Source organism: Lissotriton helveticus, chromosome 5_1 (assembly GCF_964261635.1).
Source record: "Lissotriton helveticus chromosome 5_1, aLisHel1.1, whole genome shotgun sequence".
Lineage (NCBI taxonomy): Eukaryota > Metazoa > Chordata > Amphibia > Caudata > Salamandridae > Lissotriton > Lissotriton helveticus.
Window position 1 is genome coordinate 2,098,655,704 of NC_136065.1, and position 20,491 is coordinate 2,098,676,194.

The following is a 20,491-nucleotide window of genomic DNA, read 5'->3' on the forward strand; positions in this document are numbered from 1 at the left end:
ATTTTTAGTTTTTATTTCCTATTTTTCTTTAATAATGAATTTATCATGTGATGGTGCTGATTCTCAGGATAGACATCTATGCCTGATCCATAGCTTGCTTCTAAATACGCGTTGCATAATACCATGCATTGAAATGTAAGGAGTCGCTTGATGAGCTACAGGATGTCAAGGAGATATTGAAGTCTCTCCTAAAGCTGTATGGAATTATGACACACAATATTGGGGAGAGATAAGAAGAGAAATTTGCAAACAGATACTTAAGCGAGGTAGATGGTGGGGTTATTTCTTCTAAAAGCTGAAATGTTTGAGGTTTCTTGATAATTCTCTACCTGTTCCTTTAGTATCTCTGTACTCAAATCTTATAGTATGGGTGTGGAGGACAGTGAGCAGACAACAGAGCCTGTAGAATCTGTCACTTTATTTTCAGGTCATTAGTTTTTATCAAGGTCACTGGCATCATGGAGGCAGGGATCTCTCATTGCTTCCAGGGCACTTTACCAGTGGAATAATTGTGTATCCTGAAAAGAAAGGACTTTAATTCATTTGTTGAATTTTATTTATCTATTATCTTTTGACATTTACAAAACCATGAAGCAGATGATAAATTGCAATTTGTATTATATATATTATACACCTAAAATCCAATATAAAAACTGTAAAATAAACATAAAACATATTATCAACATATTGACAACTTTGTTCTGCAACTATTGCTCTATTAATTTTAATAGTGGCTTAGGCACATTAAACCTTCAATCAAGTGATCCATGAAGTATCAGTAACAGCAAGGTTTCCTAGTGCTAACAGTATTTGTTTGCTAAGCAGGCAAAGATTCACCTTCATTAGGTGCAAGGTAACCAGCACCTAGCTGGGTCCCCAAGTTGTATGTAAGTGTTCGGCACCTCCATATTTGTTCACGCCTCACGCAGTGCTGATGTAAATCAGTGCCCGGAGGACGGTGGTATTGGTGGTAATTGCTGAATGTGTCTTAGGAGTTGGTGGTTTAATTATGCCATTTTATGGAAGATGCTTGTGGTCATTGTTTGCAGTTATACATAGTTAGTCACCAGTTAATTATTTTGCTTGCACATAAGGCAACAGCTTTCTCAGTGCTAGCTGACATATGCCTTGAAAGCGTGACTGCATTTTTTAACTAACAAAAGTAGAAATGAAGGAATTTCACACCTTTCAGTCTACATAGCAGATTTTATTATGCAAATCTACTGAGATCACCAGGTGGACTAAATTAAAATGGCAGATTCAGTGCCTGGACACGGAAATCAGTCAATATTTGGACTGACGCATCTATGTGGTTTGCATGCTTCGCACAGCTGTTTCGATGGATGAAACAAAGCAGTGCTTAATTTGAGCTGGTGGTTTCTGGTGTCATAATTGTCAGCACATATGGCAGTCTGCCACATGGTGGTGCTGTTAGTCTAATTTAGAGATGAGCACAACAACACTTGTTTATTAAATCAATATACATTAAAAATGACCAATATCTGCTGCCCAAGCCATTGTTATAACTTTGGTCTGCCTAGAAGAGTCTGAAGTATCACACTTGTAGAAGTGTGATGATTAGTAGTTGTGTTGGCACTGTCACTGGCAGTGCAGGGGCAATGGGTGGTGCAAGCTTCAGGGAACTGCTGACAAGGGCCCTGGCACATAATTTCTTTACAAATTTAGTACTGAAACAGAGGGACTTCTGAATAGTTGATAGGAGGATTTATGTAATTGCTAAAAGAACAGGTTTTACCAGCATTTTTGATTGCCCGTCATTCAACCTTACAGAACAACCTACAAAGTCTCTTTGACCAAGTGTTATTCTGAACGGCTGCCCGCAGCCAATCAGAGTGGTGTAAATTTACACCATTCTGAATGGCTGCCCGCAGCCAATCAGAGTGGTGTAAATTTACACCATTCTGATTGGCTGCTGGGCAGGCATTTAGATAAACTCTTGGTCCCCAATGCCTGGCTCTCTTTTTTGGGCAGGGCCACTATAATTATGTGGCATGGCAGAACAAAATTATGCAACAGGGTTGGCTAAATTATGTGATAAAAAAGCCAAATTATGGGGTATAATGCAGCACATTTTGTGAGAGTATTACTCATTTACTTTGCTACTTTTATACAGGTTAACACTATCTAGTCAAAGGCTTCATCTCATTAGTACCAGTTCAACATCCAAATACAGTAATAGGCAATGGAAATAAGATCAGTCAACCTTTGCAAAGGGCCTTCCACTGTGCAGCAACATGTTGCTGCATTTTTTGTAACGTTTGATCCGTTTGAGCTCGAAACAAACTTTTTTTCATTTTTTTTCTTTTTTATTAACAAATTGATGAGGAGAACATACCATACAGTACAAAAAGTCAACATTTTGCAAAATAAAAGTCAATGATTTCCATAACATACTTTTTTTTCCATATTCCACACAGACACAAGTAAAAAAAAAGATTATTCAGATTTAAAGCAAATTTGAAGCAAAACAGACCAATGGAAATGTTGCGGGTCTTGTTATTAATTGATGACCCATTACAGAGAGAAAATTCATTGAATAAAGTTACCCCAAATGTTTCTAAATTTTCTTATTGACCGAACCCCTCTGAGTTTAGCCAAAGCAAATTCCATGGAATGGATTTCATTTACTAACGACCACCAGTCTCCGATGTTAGAAATCCAGGCTCTAGCTAAAGTTAATTTTGCACGGGAAAAGAGAATCGTAACTAGTGCTGCCCGGAACACAGAAACAAGATGTATATCCAATAGTACTGTTAAAGCAGTAATAGGTGGTAAGGAAATCGCCTTAATTTCAAAAACGTTCTGTAATTCCACCCAGAATTGCGTGTAAACTGGGCAAGAAAACAACATGTGAGCCAAATCTGCTGCAACAGCTTGGCACTTAGGGCATTTAGTACGTTCACCAGAAATGTTGTTGAGGGACCATTTGGAGATTCTTTCCGGAGTATAATACAGCATACAGGTAGTTCTAAACTGTTGCAACCTTAACCCCTTCGACGCTCATGATGGAACGGTTCCGTCATGAGCGTCGGTTGAGCTGTGCTCATGACGGAACCGTTCCGTCATGAGCCCGTTGGCTCATTAGAACATTCAGCACAGCGCAGGAATCTGCGCCGCGCTGATGTGGTTAAACTTGAAGATCGCACAGCATTGCATTATTAATTTTAGTGAAAGAATTAGCTATCTGACTAGATGTTATATTTAAACCCAATTTGTTACTCCATTTCTCCGCTAGTTTTGAACAGTCGTCCGTTTTGAAAGTGCAAAGACATCTATAAGCTTCGCTTATAATAGACTTGTTGTTAGATGCATATAAGCAGTTCCAAATATCACAGTCGGAAATTTCAAGGATTTTATTTTTCCGTATCAAAAAATCGTGTAATTGTAGATATTTGAATCTCATTGTTTCTGGCAAGTCATACAGTACTTTTAATGTGTGGAAATCCAAGAACCCTAATGCGCCGTAAAGATCCCCCAGCACATTGATGCCCTGAGCAGACCATCTAGAGGCCATACCGTCATTAAAGATCCCGGGTAGACCCGATTTCCCCAAAGTTGTAATTTCGAAACAAATTTATTTTCATGTTAAAATGTGCAGATTATGCAGCAGAGGATAGACTGGGGAAAATGTGGCAAATCCATAATTATGTGGAAAAAGCCTTTGCTGCAAAGTCACATAATTCCATTGGCCCTACAAATGCGGTGGGTAGATCAGGTATTTGTGGATTACATTCTATACTGCCCTCTATCTAATACCTGCAATGCTCTTTCTGTCCACATTGTGGAAGTGGATGCCAGAACAGCAGATGTGCCCCCTGTTCTGTTGTGAAAACTGGATCCTTACAGTAAATATCCTACAAAAAATAGCAGTGTTTCATCTCAATCAGTGTAATACACTTTAATACATGTTGTCGGAGTTTGTGGCTAACGTGTTATTCCCACCTGACCTCAAGAAAAGATCATTTTAGCAAATGAGAACATGTTGTAGAAGTCAAAAAATAAGCCAAGATTATGATTAAAAAGATGTTCTTTTGGACAATGCTTCAGGATGTCTGAATGCCCTCCTGCCGGGTGCCCATGCCCTATTTTCAGTTCGCCACTCTTTTACCGCAAGCCTTAAATTGAAAATGTCTTTGAGTGCTCTCTGGATCCAATTTCCCTTGAATTACTTACAGTCCTGCACAAAGCAAAGCAATTTCTTGGCATTGATTTCAGCTTGATACCGCCGCTCACCGTCTCACAGCCTAAGTGAATGGATACGCTGTGACTTGTAATGCGATCGGCTCTCTTCATTCAATTATTCCAGTAGAGGCTGGAAGGCCAGTTCATTCGCTAACTTTTCTATTGCATCAAACCCGTTGGCAATCTCCAGGACATCTACATCCAGCGAGATGACCCCAGCCTTGCGGGAGGATGCTTCGTCGGCGTCTATTGCGATGGTGCATGCGTCTTGGAGTTGGTAGGTGGCCTCCCTAGTTGTATGAAAGCTAGCATAATGTTGGACTCCTGCCATTTGTAAGAATCCGTTCATGTCTAGGCTTGCGTCGGCCTTACTTGTCGGATTGGTGTGCAGAACTAGCGTCAAATACTCAATTATCTCCTCATCACTTGATATCTCCTTGTACGTGCCACCAGCATCCATGCTGCTGATGCGGGCCTCGACAGGCTCGTCGGTTGGCTGCTCATCAAGATGTTGACCTGGTTGTGAGGTTTGCAGATGGATAAGACGCCTTTTACTGTCTGCGGCATTCTTTCCTGTAGAATGTTTGCTGGTGCTAGGGCTGATGATCCTGAGTTCTCCGTTTGCCTTATCTTCTCTGTGTGCATCTGTGCCCTGTTTCCGGTTCCTGCTGTTGTTGAATCCCTTTGCCTTGGTGGAGTTTCTACCCTGGAGTGTCGCACTATTCTCCGGTCCTATTATTAAATGCCATTGTTGGTTCTTCTGACTTAGCCACATCTGATTGGCTGCCAGCTGAAATGTGCTGGTGTCGTAGTAGTGAAGATTGTCGATGACTTTTCCTGTACAGATCGCCCCAAGCTCCAGTGCCTTTGCTTCGCTCGTTTCATCCACCCAGTACTTCTGCCGGAGCTTCACCGTGTGACGTTTCGGCTGCTCTTGTTTTCTTGCCATTGTCAGCTGTGAAAGATATTTCAAGAAAGTACAAGTTATCTTTTGATTTCTGGATCTGGTGTGCATTGCTTCAGTATCATTGCATTTTAAATGCTGCAGAGTGGTACATTAAATAGATTCTGTCTTGTTTGTTTCAACCACAGTTCCATCTAGTGAGCCCCATGGAAACTGCACTATTCTAGTTACATTCAGCGACCCACCTGTTCACACTTTGTACCTTTTTTCATGTTTAAAAACATGGAATTAGAGGGGTTCTGAGTGACCTCGAATAGATAATGAGGGCAAAGCTTGAGTTGTTTATGATGTCACTCAGAACCTGAGGTGAAAAACATCCCAGTAATTCACTTTTTACCAGTCTATAATATTTTGTTATGTATGGCTACCATTTATGAAAACCTGCCAAAGTATCAAATCTGGCTCCCCTCGGGACCCTGCTCCCCCCAGAATATTAGGAGCTAGTATAATGGTTCTGGAGCCTTATTTCAGACATGTGCTTGAAGTTTCCTTTGCCACAGCCTGTTTGCCTGTGGACTGGAAATCTGTCATCGTACTTCCCATAAAGAAAAAACCTAATGTGAGCCAGGATATCCTTGAGAATCTAAGACCGATCTCTTTATTACCATACTTAGCTAAAGTTGCGGAAAAAATTGCCAACTCTCAACTTATGGCACACCTCGAATCCCATAAGGCCCTACATAGCTCTCAGTCTGGCTTTAGGTCGGGCTACTCTACGGAGACAGCTCTCCTCAGAGCGACCGAAACATTACGGGAAGGAGCCGATGAGGGTAAGACCATGGCACTTATTATGCTAGACCTCAGTGCCGCTTTTGACACTGTAGCACATTCCATCTTGCTACAGTGTCTAAATAAAGCGGGAGTCACCAAGGAGGCACTGGGGTGGCTGAAAGCCTTCTTAACCAACAGATGCTTTCAGGTTCAGAGAGGCAACTTTCTCTCGGATAGCATTTCCTTAGAACAGGGGGTACCTCAGGGCTCTGCCCTGAGTCCCACCCTGTTCAACTTGTATATGGCTCCACTGGCAGATGTGGTCCAAACGTATGGCGTAGAGCTAGTCTCTTACGCCGACGATACTCAACTGCTGATCTCCCTGTCCCAGGCCCCCTCTGTGGCGGCTGAAAACTTTAAAACCTGCATGAGCGATCTCGCAGATTGGATGTCCAAACACTGCCTCAAACTCAGCGGCTCTAAAACGGAGGTTTTAGTAGTAGGAGGTAGGGACACTAGCTGGACCAAAGACTGGTGGCCACCCTGCCTGGGACCCCTTCCCACTCCTGGTAGGGAAGCAAAGAACTTAGGTGTCTGGGTGGATACGAAGCTTTCGTTTGACAGCCATGTACATAAAGTGGTAGGGAAATGTTTTGGGGTTATGAAAACCCTCAACCGTACCCTTTACCTCCTTCCCCTGGAGTCTAGGCGCACCATGATTCAGGCCCTAGTAACCTCTCGAATGGACTATGGCAACGTGCTCCTTCTAGGTACCTCGGAAAAAAACATCAGGAGGCTGCAGGTGCTACAAAACTCAGCAGCACGACTAGTGCTGAGATTTGCTAGAAGAGTGCCCTCTAAACCTACCTTAGCTACCCTTCATTGGTTGCCTATTAGGAAGAGAATCCTATTTAAAGCACTTCTCTGGTGCTATAGGATTATCTCTGGCTGACCTCACCGTTCCCTATGAGCCTAACAGATCCCTTCGTTCCATGGGAATGGGCTTGCTCAAGATCCCTCTTATAAAAAAAGCGAGAATGGGAGGTCGATCATTCCGCTCGTTGGCAGCCAACAAATGGAACTCCCTCCTCTCCAACATTAGGCTAGCGAATAATGAGCTCACTTTTAGAAAACTACTAAAAACCCATTTATTCACCCTGTAGTTCTCTTCCTCAGACACCCTGATTCTTCTCCACAGCGCGGGGATACGCCTGGTGGCGTCACCATGCGCTTTATAAGCCCCTTTAATAATACCCAAACGTTTTGCCCCTGCATTCAACTGCTGCGCACTGACAAAGAAGTAGTCTGGGAGCCATGCATAATATGGTCTCTCCTCCCTGACCCAAAGGTGGAAAAAATACCTTACCTGCCACTCTGAACTAACCCCACTACCTTCCCTGCTTTCCTTCCCCTTCCTGCCCCTGGGCTTCCTCCTTTCAGTCAAAGCAGACAAGCAGCTCCCAGGGAGACCTGTCAGCCTGGCCTGAAAGGCCTTTATGAAGCAGCAAGAGTGGGTCACCAGTTTTGTTGTCAACTATTGTGATGTCATAGTAGTGAATTATCAGATATAGAATCTGGTGTTAACAACAGAGGTTTCCCATGGAAGCCATGCATGACATATAGAATTATAGAAGGTAACCGTGAATGTTGGTCAACGAGGGGTTCTTAATGACATCAAATAGACAATGAGAACGAAGTTCAAGTTGTCAAGAAGTCACTCAGAATTCCGAGGTGTAAACCATCCCCGTAACTCACTTTTTACTCATCTATAATTTTATGTTATGTATGGCCTCTAACTCCATCTGCCCCTGCTTTCAACTGCTATATATACTTAGAGGAATAATGGGGGAGCCAAACATAACCTGGCCTCTCCTCAGTGACCCAAATGTAAAAAGAATACCTAACCTGCCACCCTTAACTAACCCTGCTTCCTTCCCTGCTTTCCTTCCCCCTTCTGCCACTGTCCTTCCTTCTTTCAGTCAAAGCAGACAAGCAGCGCTGCACTCTCAGGAAGTGCTGTGAGCCTGGCCCTGAAAGTCTTTAAGACATAGCAATAGTGGTTAAAAAGTTTTGCTATCAAGTGGTGCTATAAGAATAGCAGTGAATTACCAGATTTAGAAACTGTTGTTGACGATAATGACTTCCGATAGAAGCCATGCATGACAGATATAAAATTATAGATGTAACTTTAACAAAAAACACCAGAGCACATCATGTTTGAGCTACTCTCATCCTCCGTGCAATCAGCACTCTTCTGCAATGAATGTTCTTGTATTATAGTGTTCCCAATCAATAAATATCACGTAGTGTAGATCAATCAGATTTTATTCCTTTGTATAACACAATGTTCCACAGCTGACACGCGTTTCACCTTACCAGGGCTTCCTCAAGGCTCACTGGCGATATAGTTCACACTGTATTTGTCTCTGAAGGTATGAGTTTTGAAAATAAATTATCCAATGGTCAAGATACTTAATGTAAGATTCACATTTAAATCTCCTCACCAAATCGTGCATGTCTTATGTCAATTCCTAATCCTCTGAAGTCACCCTTGTTGTGGAGCCATAATAAGTTCCATACGGTGCGTCTATAAATTCTGCCTTACAGTTGCCTCCGTTGTTGATAACATTATAGATGGGTAACTGCGAGTTATCACTGAGGTTAAAAACGTCCGTGTAATTCACAGATACTCATCTTTAATTTCATGATATGTATGCCCCCCAAAAATATGTGCCCCGCTTATAACTGCTACACACGGTCAGAGGAGTAATAGGGGAGCCATACTTAAATTGGCCTCTCCTCCCTGACCCTAATGTAAGAAAAATACCTTAGCTGCCATCCTCAACTACCTTCCACCACCTTTCATGCCTTTCCTCCTCCTGATGCTGGGCTTTTTGCTTTCAGTCAAAACAGACAAACAGCGCTGCAGTGACAGGCTTCCTTCTTGTCATCCTGGCCTGGACGGCCTTTATGATGTAGCAACAGTGGGTACATCATAACTGTGGCTACATCATAGCAATGAGTTACCATAGTGACATAGTGCAGATTATAGTTCCAAACAACGGCGGACACAGTGACCGCACTTTCCTGTGGTGTTCCCTTGTTATGTATTGCAAATAGTCAATCTGGTTGAGTGTGCACTAAACTACTTGCAATTGCCGTCGTTGAGTGGCAACTGCTGTGCAGACAAATGAAGAAGTCAAACTTTTGGAGTGGTGCACCGCTCGGTATTGAGACAAGTGGTAGTCAATGAGTCTTATGATATTAAAGTCTTGAATAATCCTTTATTTTAAAAAAATTGCCAGCCAACGCGTTTAGTTCATGAAAATGAACTTCTTCAGGGCATAAGTCCACGTTCCCTGGTGAGGAAACGGAAGTGTAGGGTGGTAGTCCGAGCTGCACGGGCCACGGTGGTAAGGGCCGGTGTGCGCTGTATCTGTCAACAGGGCGGTGTGAAGAGCTGTTCGCTTCTATGGTAAGAATCATTCTTACCATTGAAGTGGACAGCCCGTGCAGCTCGGACTACCACCCTACACCTCCGTTTCCTCACCAGGGAACGTGGACTTATGCCCTGAAGAAGTTCATTTTCATGAACGAAACGCGTTGGCTGGCAATTTTTTGAAAATAAAGGATTATTCAAGACTTTAATATCATAAGACTCATTGACTAATTGACTACCACTTGTCTCAATACCGAGATGTGCACCACTCCAAAAGTTTGACCGCACCACATTAACATAATATAACATTTGTATAAACTTCTGTAAAATATACATTGTTAAAATCCAATTTTTGTAAATTGATTGTAGTCTAATGTGTTAATTTCAACCACAGTTATACCAAGTAAGACGTGTGTAAACACTGAACTTGTACGTTTTTGGCTGCATTCATTGGTCTACTTAAGGTCAATTTTATTTTGTGTTTTGAAGAATCACATAAACTTTCAAACATACATATTATTTGGAGTTGCAGTTTTTGTAAATTGGATGCATCTTTGCACCATCAACAGTATCCAACCCAAACAGGGCGGCCTCCATTGCTGCTCATTTTGCATGTTTACGTTGAGCACAGCCTCCTTCCCAAAATGTTCGGATTTAGGTATACCTCCCACCCTTGTCCTCTCTGACGTATCCTATTTTCTTCCTTTCTTGCTATCCTTTTTCCCCTCTAGCAGTTGTAGCAGCAGTCTCTAATACATCCTCTCCCTTCTGTCCTATTCCTCGTTGGACTTGTTCTGCTGGTCAGTCTCTTGCTGCCTGACCTGTCCCTTTGTCGTTGAACTCCCCTCCCTTACTACTCTACTTCTTGTTCCTTGCACCTCACTTTGAGCTACACTCTTTGTACTAGTGCTCCTGGCACTTTATTCCCTGATCTTCAGCTTCTGGATTTTCTGTGCTTTTCCCATATATTCTCCACTCAGTGGACCCTTTCCCACTTCGTACTTTTTCACTTTTCTCCTCTGGGCTATAAAAACGGCTCCTTCCTACCATGGCCAACTGGCTCCCATTTTTCTATCTGTCCACTTTTCATTTTTGAAGTCTTGCCTCCACTGTCCCTATTCTCCACCACCATGACCACTTTTCTGATTTCGCCAACTCCCATCCTCATCCTTATTTCAGTGGCGGCTGGCACGGTCCCGGGAAGGGAGGACGCGGTGAGCCGCCCCGAGCCGCCCCTCTGCTCTGCAGGAAGCACACCCAGGCTCCCCTGATCAATGACGATGCTGCAATGCAGCATTGTGATTGGTCTGAGCGTCGTGGTTCGGTGCTCTGCCATGGAATAGGGGCCTGGGTATGTTCTCTATGCAGGCTTTAATGCAGCCTTTATGAAGAAAATGCAAAGTGCGCAATGACTGTTTGGCCCGCCCGATAGGCCCGGCCAAACAGTCATTGCGCACTTATGAGTGTGCCACTCCCTGGCTCCTAGAGCAGAGCAGACCCACTTCACCCACCAAACTGCAGAAGGAACAAAAGAATCATTCTACTTTCCTTTATTTCCATTACGGAAAGCAGTGGGGCGACGCTCTTCCGCCTTAGCGGAAGAGCAATCACTGCCTTATTTTTACTTTTGTCTGAATGACTTTTCCACACATTTGCTATTATTTGCCTTTTACCTAATTGTTGCTTCCTCTGATCTGAATCCCTTAATATATTCCCTTCCTCCCCTGTGCACACTCTGTTATTATTTCATTATTCTGGCCCTCCTCAGCATCCAAAACTCCACTTTTGTTCTCATTCACCCCTTTCTCCTTGTCTTTATCCATCTGATCCACTGTAGTCCCACGGCGAAAATTATAGAGCAGCCTCCCTGCCCGTCCCCTTCCAATGTGCTGATGGTGATAGTCTCACAATAATTAATGTTACACTGTCCTACACAAATTCTCATCCTCAGTCACCCCAGTAGCCTTACAGACTCGCCCCCAGCCCAAACCAGGTATCTTGTTCACACAATCAATCAATCAGTCATTTTGTGAAGCGCACTACATACCCGCGAGGCTCTCAAGGCGCTGGGGTGTGGGATGGGGGGGCGCTACTAATCGAACAGCCAGGTCTTGAGCATCCTCCTGAAGGTCAGCAGGTCTTGGGTCTGTCGTAGGCAGGCTACCTCACCAGCCGTGTGGTCACCCATCTATGCCCCTTGATCTGGTGGGTTCCTCTCTGGCAAACAAAGCCTCTTAATTCTGCACATAGCTTTGCATCTCTCCAGGTGCTAAAATGTGTTTTACTCTGTGACAGTGCAAAGCAAACTGGACCCTACCTTTTAGGGTCCAGCTAGGTGGATGTCCTAGGTGGGATTCCTAGGTGAAGGGCATCTTGCATGGTACTGGCCTTATCAGTGTGGCTTCTAGTTAGTGTTTCTTTTTTTCTTTGCTCCTTCTTGTTCTTTTGACGCATACAATTCTTGAAATATGCAAAAACATGCTAAGTAGCCCAATTTGTGATACCCTTAAAAAATAATTCAACATGGAACATGAAGGCGAGAACGCTAGGACTCCAAAACAACAAGATGCGAAGACGTAACCCTGGGCCAGAGTTGTATCATCAAGGCACATTGTCCACAACACTAGCAGGTAGCAAAAACACCAACCACAGTTTCACCTGTGGTAGTAGCTGCTAAAATGAAGCACATGGGTCAAAGAGGTGATGTAGGCTTCAGGTTATTCCTTAGTGCTGCTCTAAACAAACACAGACATACAGAGTAGTGCAAGTCACTGACACCCACAGGCTATTTCCTTTTGCAGCCATAAGTTGACAGGTTCGCTTTTTTCTTCTTCTTCCATATCCTTCTTCATCTTCTGTTCTCTTATTTATTTTCACCTTCCTTCACATTTTGCCCAAGGTGCCCTGGGGCATTTCTTGGCCTGGCTGTGTGATCTGGAAATCCTACCTTTGCACTACCCACATATAGTGCAAGTCTGAGACTAGAGAGAGATTTCATTGGTACGTCTTAAGTCCTGATGATGTGGTGGTCTCATTGGTAGCATATGCAGTTCCCATTTGAACTTTGCACCAATTCTTTAGTGGATCAATCGGCCACAGCTCTTATTGCTCAGAAGACGACAGTCTCTGTAAGTAGCATATAACAAGTATTTGCAATGCAATAGGTCTCACAATTGCGAGATTTTGAGCTATTGGCATTATAAATGACAATGCCTTTTATTTACGTGTTTAAAAAAACCTGCAATATTAAAAGGCATTGTCATTTACAATAGGTCAAAGTTTCTAAAATGCTAGCCCTATTGCATTGCAAATGCTTGTTGTTTACAAGTGCCCATGCTGCACCTTCACGTTAAGGGGCCACTCGCCTTTCTTTAGACAGATAGATCAGCGGCCGCTATTAACCTTTTCAGCGCGACCGCGTTTCCCCCTCCGGTTCTGGGCCCTAATAGAAACGGGCGTGGTCATGACGGAACGGTTCCGTCATGAGCACAGCTCAACCGTAGCTCATGACGGAACCGTTCCGTCATGAGCATGGAAGGGGTTAAAGTGAGAGCACTGTATGGGGCGCTTTTAAAAGCACCCCTTGAAAGTGCGCATGGCGCGCTGAATGTTGCAGGAAAGCATGCAGTGCCTGCAGTAGGAGAAATGCATTAAAGAAAATAGTGCTTCCGGACTAAATAAGACATACCATGTAACAACCGAAGTAAAAGGGCCAGCCCTCATGGGAGGTTACAAATGTAGACAAGGCGGTATTAAGGAGGGACTAACAAGCCTATTAACAAATCAGAAGCCCTCATTTACGAAGGACAATGACACAAGCCAATGACAAATATGGGCGGAGAGTGGGCAGAGCTTCAAGTCTATACTCGGATACAGCATGCCTCGTAGAGCAGCACATACGCTGCCCAGGGTCGACCTAAAAAGGAAAAATGGGATAACGTTTTAGAGTCCTGACTGTTGCTTCTATTGTAATTCCTTCAGACCTAGGGCAGCATCACAGAAGAGCTAGTGCCCCTGATAACACTGCTCTGATGGATCTGGAAGTCGTTCAGCTCTGCAGCCTTCCATTTCCATACTGCTGTTAACAGAACATCATTACCACCTACATGAAGGGGGGATCTGTGCCAGCTGCAGTACATTTCACCTGTGGGAGATCTCAGAAATTACTTCTAACAAAATTGCACAAAATTGTTTTTGTAGATTTTTTGATGATTAGATTTCGGCGTGCGTAATATATTTCCCATACACTGAAGCACCTTCATCATTTTAGTCTCAGATTTTCAATAAACCAAGTGCTTGTGAAAAAGAGCCTGATTTTAGCAAGAATTAAACTTCAGTTCTGCCTGTGGTATTCCATAGTTTCATTTTTCAGAAAGGTCCGGCTTTATCAATGATCTGTAGATTTATTGGCTGTGCAATGGGCTATTCTAAAATAGGAGGTGTCAACACACTCAATATGGAAGCCATTGAAAGGTGGGGCGTCAGAGCCTGTTTGGGGGTCTGTAGGGCTCACACGGGCTTCTGGGTATCAACCGTGGTGGCTGAAGTCATTGGCCGCGGGTGTCTTGGGGTCTGCCTCACTATGGCTCTGCAAACTGGCTCAAGTACACTCTTTTGGCACTTGACTCTCAATGTAGTGAGGGCCAGCATCAACGGCTACTCAGTGAGGTAATGTGGAGGCAAGAGGTCAAAACTCAACAGTCAAACACAATCACAAGGATTGTGCTGTCCAGCCGAGTGCTCATCTTAATAACAAAATAGGGCTGTATTATCACACTAAAATGTAATATGACAGACTTCAGTGGGGCTCAGACGCACGATTCCAACTGCGGTCTCCACCGTGTAGTCATAATTAGGATCTAGTTAGGCGAGGAATCGACTTTTTGGTTTGCTAATAACTTTGGCGCCATTTGGCAAAACTTCACAAAACTTTCCAAAAAAGATTATCCAGCAGCCCCTCCCTGGAAAGGTTTTGGGGTGGTCCATCAAGTGAGGGCAAAGAAAAAGAAGGGGTCCCAAAAAGACATTTCTTAATGCAATTTCCATAGCATTTTTTTAACAGGACTACAGCCAAAACGGGTGAACAGAATTACACTACATTTGCCAGAAAATGTGCTTTATGTGATGTGGTGTAAATCCTTTGAGTAGTTTTTGGGAAATGAAGGTTGAACATTTATAGATTATAGAAAAGTTTGGGTACGTGGGAGTCCTGCAGGATTCCAGCGGGCACCCAACGTCAAAACACAGAGCGATCTGATTGCCCAAGGGGGCTTTCTTTCCCACAGGCCCTTGCTCCAATGGGAGCATGAAGCTCCCATGAATCCCATGGGAGCTCGCACTCTGATTGGCTGGTTGCAACATGAAGAGAAGTGCTGCTGTCACCATTACAGGACATGGGGACTTGGTCCTCGTGTGCTGAAAATGAAAAAAATAAAATAATGCATAGCTGGGAAGAGTATTATTATTATTATTATGATTATTGAGGCTTGTAGAGCTTTCGGCTACCTCCAGCGGAGGTGTCCCCGTGCTGGTAGCGTCAGTCAGGGAAGGGCTGTCATTTAGCGCTAGGGGAGGCCAAAAAGCCAGGTTTTCAGAGATTTCCTAAATACCGTTTCTGACTTTGCTTTCCAAATGTGCTTGGGCATGGAGTTCCAGAGAGAGGTTGTTCTGACAGAGAACGAGCGTCCGCCAAGCGTAACTTTTGCAAAGTGTGGGATAGCCAAGCATTCATGGTGATTCATGGTGATTTGACCTTAGGACCCTCGTCTGGTGGTATTTTTGGAGTCTCTTCCTGAGGTATATAGGGCCAGTGTCCCTTGCTGCTCTATAGCTGACAGTCAGTGCCTTAATTTCAATCCTCCTGTTGACAGACAGCCAGTGCAGACAGTGGAGGTGAGGGGAAATGTGGTGGCGGACTGGAACATTTCTGATGAGCCTGGCAGCCGCATTCTGGATCCTTTGTAATTTTCTAATCAGGTGGGCTGGGAGGCCCAAATATAGGCTGTTGGCATCGTCTAGTTGGGACGTGATCAGTGCATGAACTATCGTCTTCCCGCAATCCATCGGAAGGAGGTGAAGGAATCTTCACAGACACATCATTTTCCAAAAACGGGACGAAGAATCTTGTCCTATCTGGGCCTTGCATGAGAGGGAAGTGTCAAATTTGAATCCCAGGTTCCTAGCTGAGGAGACTGGAAGTGGGGGAGGACCACCCCCGCTGTGAGCGAGGAGGGCTACAAAGGCAGGGCACAAGCCCTAAAAAAAGAAGTGGGGGGATGCTGACGTCACAACAGGAAGTGACATCATGAAAGGCACGCACATTGGACTGGCAGTAGTATGTTATCGAGCACTTGGTAAAATAAGTGGGGGGACGCCGTACACCCGTGTGTTACCCCGACTCGAGCCCTATAAAGGCATCCAAGCTTGATACCATAGAACCATAACTGATCCTGCAAAGTTACTGACATGCCCTCCACAACCAAAGGCAATGCATGGGGATACACTGGCCTAAAGGGCTAAAACTCTCACGACAGGCCATCACACTTACCTGGGATGCAAAAACAAAGACATGGGTTGAAGCTGTGAGTTGCAAGGCCAACCCTCCCAGCAGAGCTGTCGTCTCTGGTCAACCCATGAAAAGAACTACAAACAGCGCCAAGAGGGGTTTGGAACGGGAGAGTCCGCTATATAAAAGCCTCGTAACATTCCCTTGCAGACAGTGCCCTCCGAGGGGGTGAGCATCTTTCCATGCTCACTCACTCCAGAGAGAGGCTGTGAATGAAACTAATGCCTTCGCTCTCATTTTAACCCCTTCCCCGAAGGGCTAATTCCCCCGCTGTGCTGGGTGGTGGGGGGGGCGCACGCAGCGCCGCGTTGCTTGTGACGAGCTCAGCACGTCACTCAGCACGGTGGCGCTGTGCTCCCGTTTTAATAGAATGCTCAGCACAGCGGGGGAATTATCCCCACGTGTAAACGTCGCGCGTATCATGACGAGCTCAGCTGACGTTTCAACGACGTTTCAACGCATGCTTTTACAACGCATGCCATTACGACGCAGGTTTTACAACGCAAGTCGTTACAACGACTTGCGTTGGGGGGCGCTGGATAGTGAATAGTTTAATTTACTATTCCAACTCCAGTCCCCGTGGATAGTAGGGAAGGTGTTGGATAGTAAATTAAAACTATTCCCTATCCTAGAGCGCCCCCCAGCGCAATGCGTTGTAATAACTTGTGTTGTAAAAGTTGCGTCGTAATGGTAGTGCGTTGTAAAAGTTGCATTGTAAAGAATGTTCCCCGCACAGCGGCACCGTGACTCTTGACGAACTGAGTTCGTCATGAGCACGGAAGAGGTTAAACCTCTGTGTGCTTTTTATCCTGCACATGAATTCATGCTTCACTGTACCCATTTTTGTGAAACTTGGATCAATACAGAGCCTGGAAGCAGTCAGAGTCTTTCAAAGGAATCCATTGATTTTAGATACTGCAGGCTTGCATTTTAAACCCCACACACCAAAAGAAAATGTCAAAGAACTGAAAAAACTCATTTTGAAATGCCATCAGAGATGGAGTTCATGGAGAGACGAAAGGGGGGAGGGGGGAGTCTGCCATGCCTGAGTTACCCTGGGATTTGCGCTCACAGTATCATAAACGCGCGTGCATGTCCCATGGCGACTTATTTCGGATTATACTTCAATATGAAATTCATCAATAAATGCACAGATTTATTTGTGTTTCCTACTGTTGATCAATTGCAGAATATTGCAGTGCATGAAGTCATTTTTGCAGGGATAAGCCACTGAAAGTGTAACTGAGCACAGTATATTAGTTAAATCGCCTAAATATGTCACAGACATATTATAAATAATAAAAATCTGCCAATTGTGTCTGAAATGAAGAGTGGTGCAACTAATACATACTAATGAACATTAGAACGCGAAAGTTACTTTAACAAATGAATATAACATTTCCTACTGTGCAGAATGTGACATTTTCTAGCGTTAACACACTGTTTTACAAACTGTTTTAGTTTTGTTCACATAAATAAAATTTAAGTACAGAATGGACAATACGTCAACATTAGAACTAACCTAAAAATAGTTTCAGAGACTTGCCAAAAGTTGCACAAAAGCCACTGACCTTGCTCAGGCGCTGCACAGCGACATTTCCCTGGGTTTGCCGAAACGCTTGAAAGAAACGGTGGTGAAAGTGCAGCCCTCCTGTGCCCGGGCTGAAAGGGCAAGCGAGCTTTCCCTGCCTTTCTTTGTCCACTCCGGGCTTCCTTAGCAACGGAACGTCAGACGCTGCTGCTTCTGTTTACAAACGCGTGGGGTTGGCCAGGGGCGCGCACAGCCAGGCAGTGCAGGGCCAGAAGCCCAGGAGCAGTGCTTAATTTGTAAGAAACATAAGTGCCAGGGTCTCGTATGGAGGCCGCTGCAGCTTGCTCCACACACTGCTCTGCTGCCAATGATTCTAACAACACAACTGCTAACCATCACACTCCTACAAGTAACACAATTCGGACTATTTCAGGCTCCCAAAGCTATAAGACTGGATTTGAGTGACAGGTACTAGCCATTTTTAATGTTTATTGAATTAATAATTAAATGTTGTTATGGTCATCTCTAAATTAGAAGTAACAGCGCCACTCTGTGGCAGACTGTCACATGTGCCCTGCTGACAATTATGTGCTGGTGCGGAGCACCGGACACCACCGGCTCAAATTAAGCACTGCCTGGAGCACCAATAACACACACACACACACACAAAGAATCACAGTGAAGAAGCACAAACCTCATAGCTGAGAATGCCCAGAGGAACTTCCCGTAAAGTTGGATGAAATGCAGGTGCCCTTCACTCCTTTTATCTTCTTGAAAGGTATTACTGGTTCAGCAAAGAAGCACTTGGTTTTTCAAGTGCTAATGTTTATATTCTAAAGTCGGCCTCTAGCGATGAGTGAGAGGGGTTTATTTGCTAAGTTGTCAGATAAAGAAGACATTGACCAGCCCATCACTGACCCACATCTTTGGGGAGCCAGAGATCCTTAAAGCTGACTGTGGGGACGTTGCTCCATTCCCCCAGGAGCTTGATTTGATTTGATTTAAATTTTATAAAGCGCTTGAATGCCCAGGGGCATTTTGGCGCTGTTTTCAGCACAGAGAGGTTACATATGTACATTGACTAATTGTTTTAAGGAGCCAAGTTTTTAGTGACTTCCTGAAGGAGAAGAGATTTGGGTTGGAAATTGGAAACTGTTGACAAAAGAGAATAGCCAAATAAAAGAAAAGTTCAAGCTCTGTTCATCCTATCCTGTAGCAGCACCGGTCTGCAACAACGAAGATCTTGGAATGCACCCTTGGCTGACGATGTCTGGATGGCTCTTGAGCCATAATGCATCTTCACTCGGTGGGATGCCCCTCCATCTTCAAGGTCAAGGCGATTGTGATTATGGGAGGAATTCTCTTACTAATGGCGGCCAAAGAGACACACTTGAGTTCAATTCTGAGGGAATATGGTTCCTGGTGTGCTCCTGACCTCCCAAAGTTTCTAAGGCAGTAGTAGGGTTGGGACCCTGTGTTCCACCAGAGAGAGGATCAAAAGGTAGTGTTGCTCTCTGTCCCTCGCACCAGCATCCCCGCGCCCGGTACTTGTCACACAGTGAAGAACTGGTGCGAAACTTGTTACCTCCTCACTTGTGACCAGATGATGTTTGTCGTAGAGCGAGTGTTGACTTGCTAGTTTGAAATGTCTTTGGTCCTCTTATACCGAAGAGTGATCAAGCTGCTGCACTGGTTCACACTCTCGCACAGTCCCTTTGCAACAGGTCTTGCGAAGAGTTATTCTTAATGAATCTCTTCCATGAAACCTTATCTTCACCTCAGTGCCACTTACTCGTGGGAAAATGACATTGCCACATTGCTCATCCTACTTCACAGACCCAGTTGTCAAATTTTGTGAAAGGGCTTCACACTTCTTCATGTGCAAATGTCCATCCAATTTTCTCCAAGGGTAAACATGTGTGAGGGGAATCTGGGGAGGAAGTGTAAGCAAACTGTATTATGTGGTCAGATGAGTGAGATACGCAAACTTTTCATGACGTCGTCATTTGCGGATTGTCGACCTCTCAAATTCCACGTCTTCCTAGAATACATGTGCATTATTAGACACCACAGACATGTGTCTGCTCACATCTAGCCTTGTGATGAGTTGGACCTTTCTCTGGGACCACACTTGCCTTATGCCTGTTCAGAAAAGGCATGGTAAGTGACCCTCTGAGTTCCTACTTCTTTTTGTAGCAGGCCTGTGGCATGCATGCTGGCATCAATAGGGATTTGTACAGACACAGGAGGTGATAAAGTCACTGTGCTCAGTGGACATTCATACCTCAGAAGGTGGTAAATGAACCCTGGTATCAGGAGAGTGCTGTACAGATGCAGGAAGTGATAGATTCACTGTGATCGCTGGATGGCCATAATATTATGAAGGAGGTAGATTCACACTGACAACAGGAGGGGTTCGTACAGACACCGGAGGTGATAGATTCACTGTGATCGGTGGACAGTCATACCATGGAAGGTGATGCATGAACCCTGGTATCAGGAGAGTGCTGTACAGATGCAGGAAGTGATAGATTCACTGTGATCGGTGGATGGTCATAATATTATAGAGGAGGTAGATTCACACTGATATCAGGAGGGATTTGTACAGATAACGAAGGTGATAGATTCACTGTGATCGGTGGACAGTCAAGGTGGTAGATTCACACTGGCATCAGGAGGGTTTGGACAGACCCAGGAGGTGATAGATGTATTCTGCTCGGTGGTAGTCATACCATAGACAATGGTATATGAAAGGTGGCATCAGGAGAGGATTGAACAGACGCAGGATAGATTCACTGTGGTCAGTGGAAAGTCATATCATAGAAGAGGGTTATATGAGCACTGGCATCAGGAGGGATTTATATAGATGCCAGAGGCTGTAGATTCACTCTGCTCAGAGGGCATTCATACTATAGAAGGTGGTATATGAACACTGGCGTCTGGAGGGCTTTGTACAGAGGCAGGAGGCTATAGATTCACTGTGCTCAGAGGACATTCATACTAAAGGAGGTGGTATATGAACACTGGCATCAGGAGGGATTTGTACAGACGCAGGAGGCTATAGATTCACTCTGCTTG

The 20,491-nt window shown here is 44.4% G+C and overlaps 2 protein-coding genes across 2 annotated transcripts in view; one reads left to right on the forward strand and one right to left on the reverse strand.

The window, feature by feature from the left end:
• The window catches only part of RALGPS1 (Ral GEF with PH domain and SH3 binding motif 1), a 1,636,862-nt gene that overhangs the window by 171,946 nt on the left and 1,444,425 nt on the right, over window positions 1-20,491 (forward strand). The gene's annotated exons all lie outside the window — the stretch shown is intronic.
• Window positions 3,105-5,154, reverse strand: LOC144754010 (uncharacterized). The gene has a single exon (XM_078641526.1). The coding sequence runs from the start codon at window positions 5,150-5,152 to the stop codon at window positions 4,319-4,321; it is 834 nt and encodes a 277-aa protein (XP_078497652.1). The 5' UTR covers window positions 5,153-5,154; the 3' UTR covers window positions 3,105-4,318.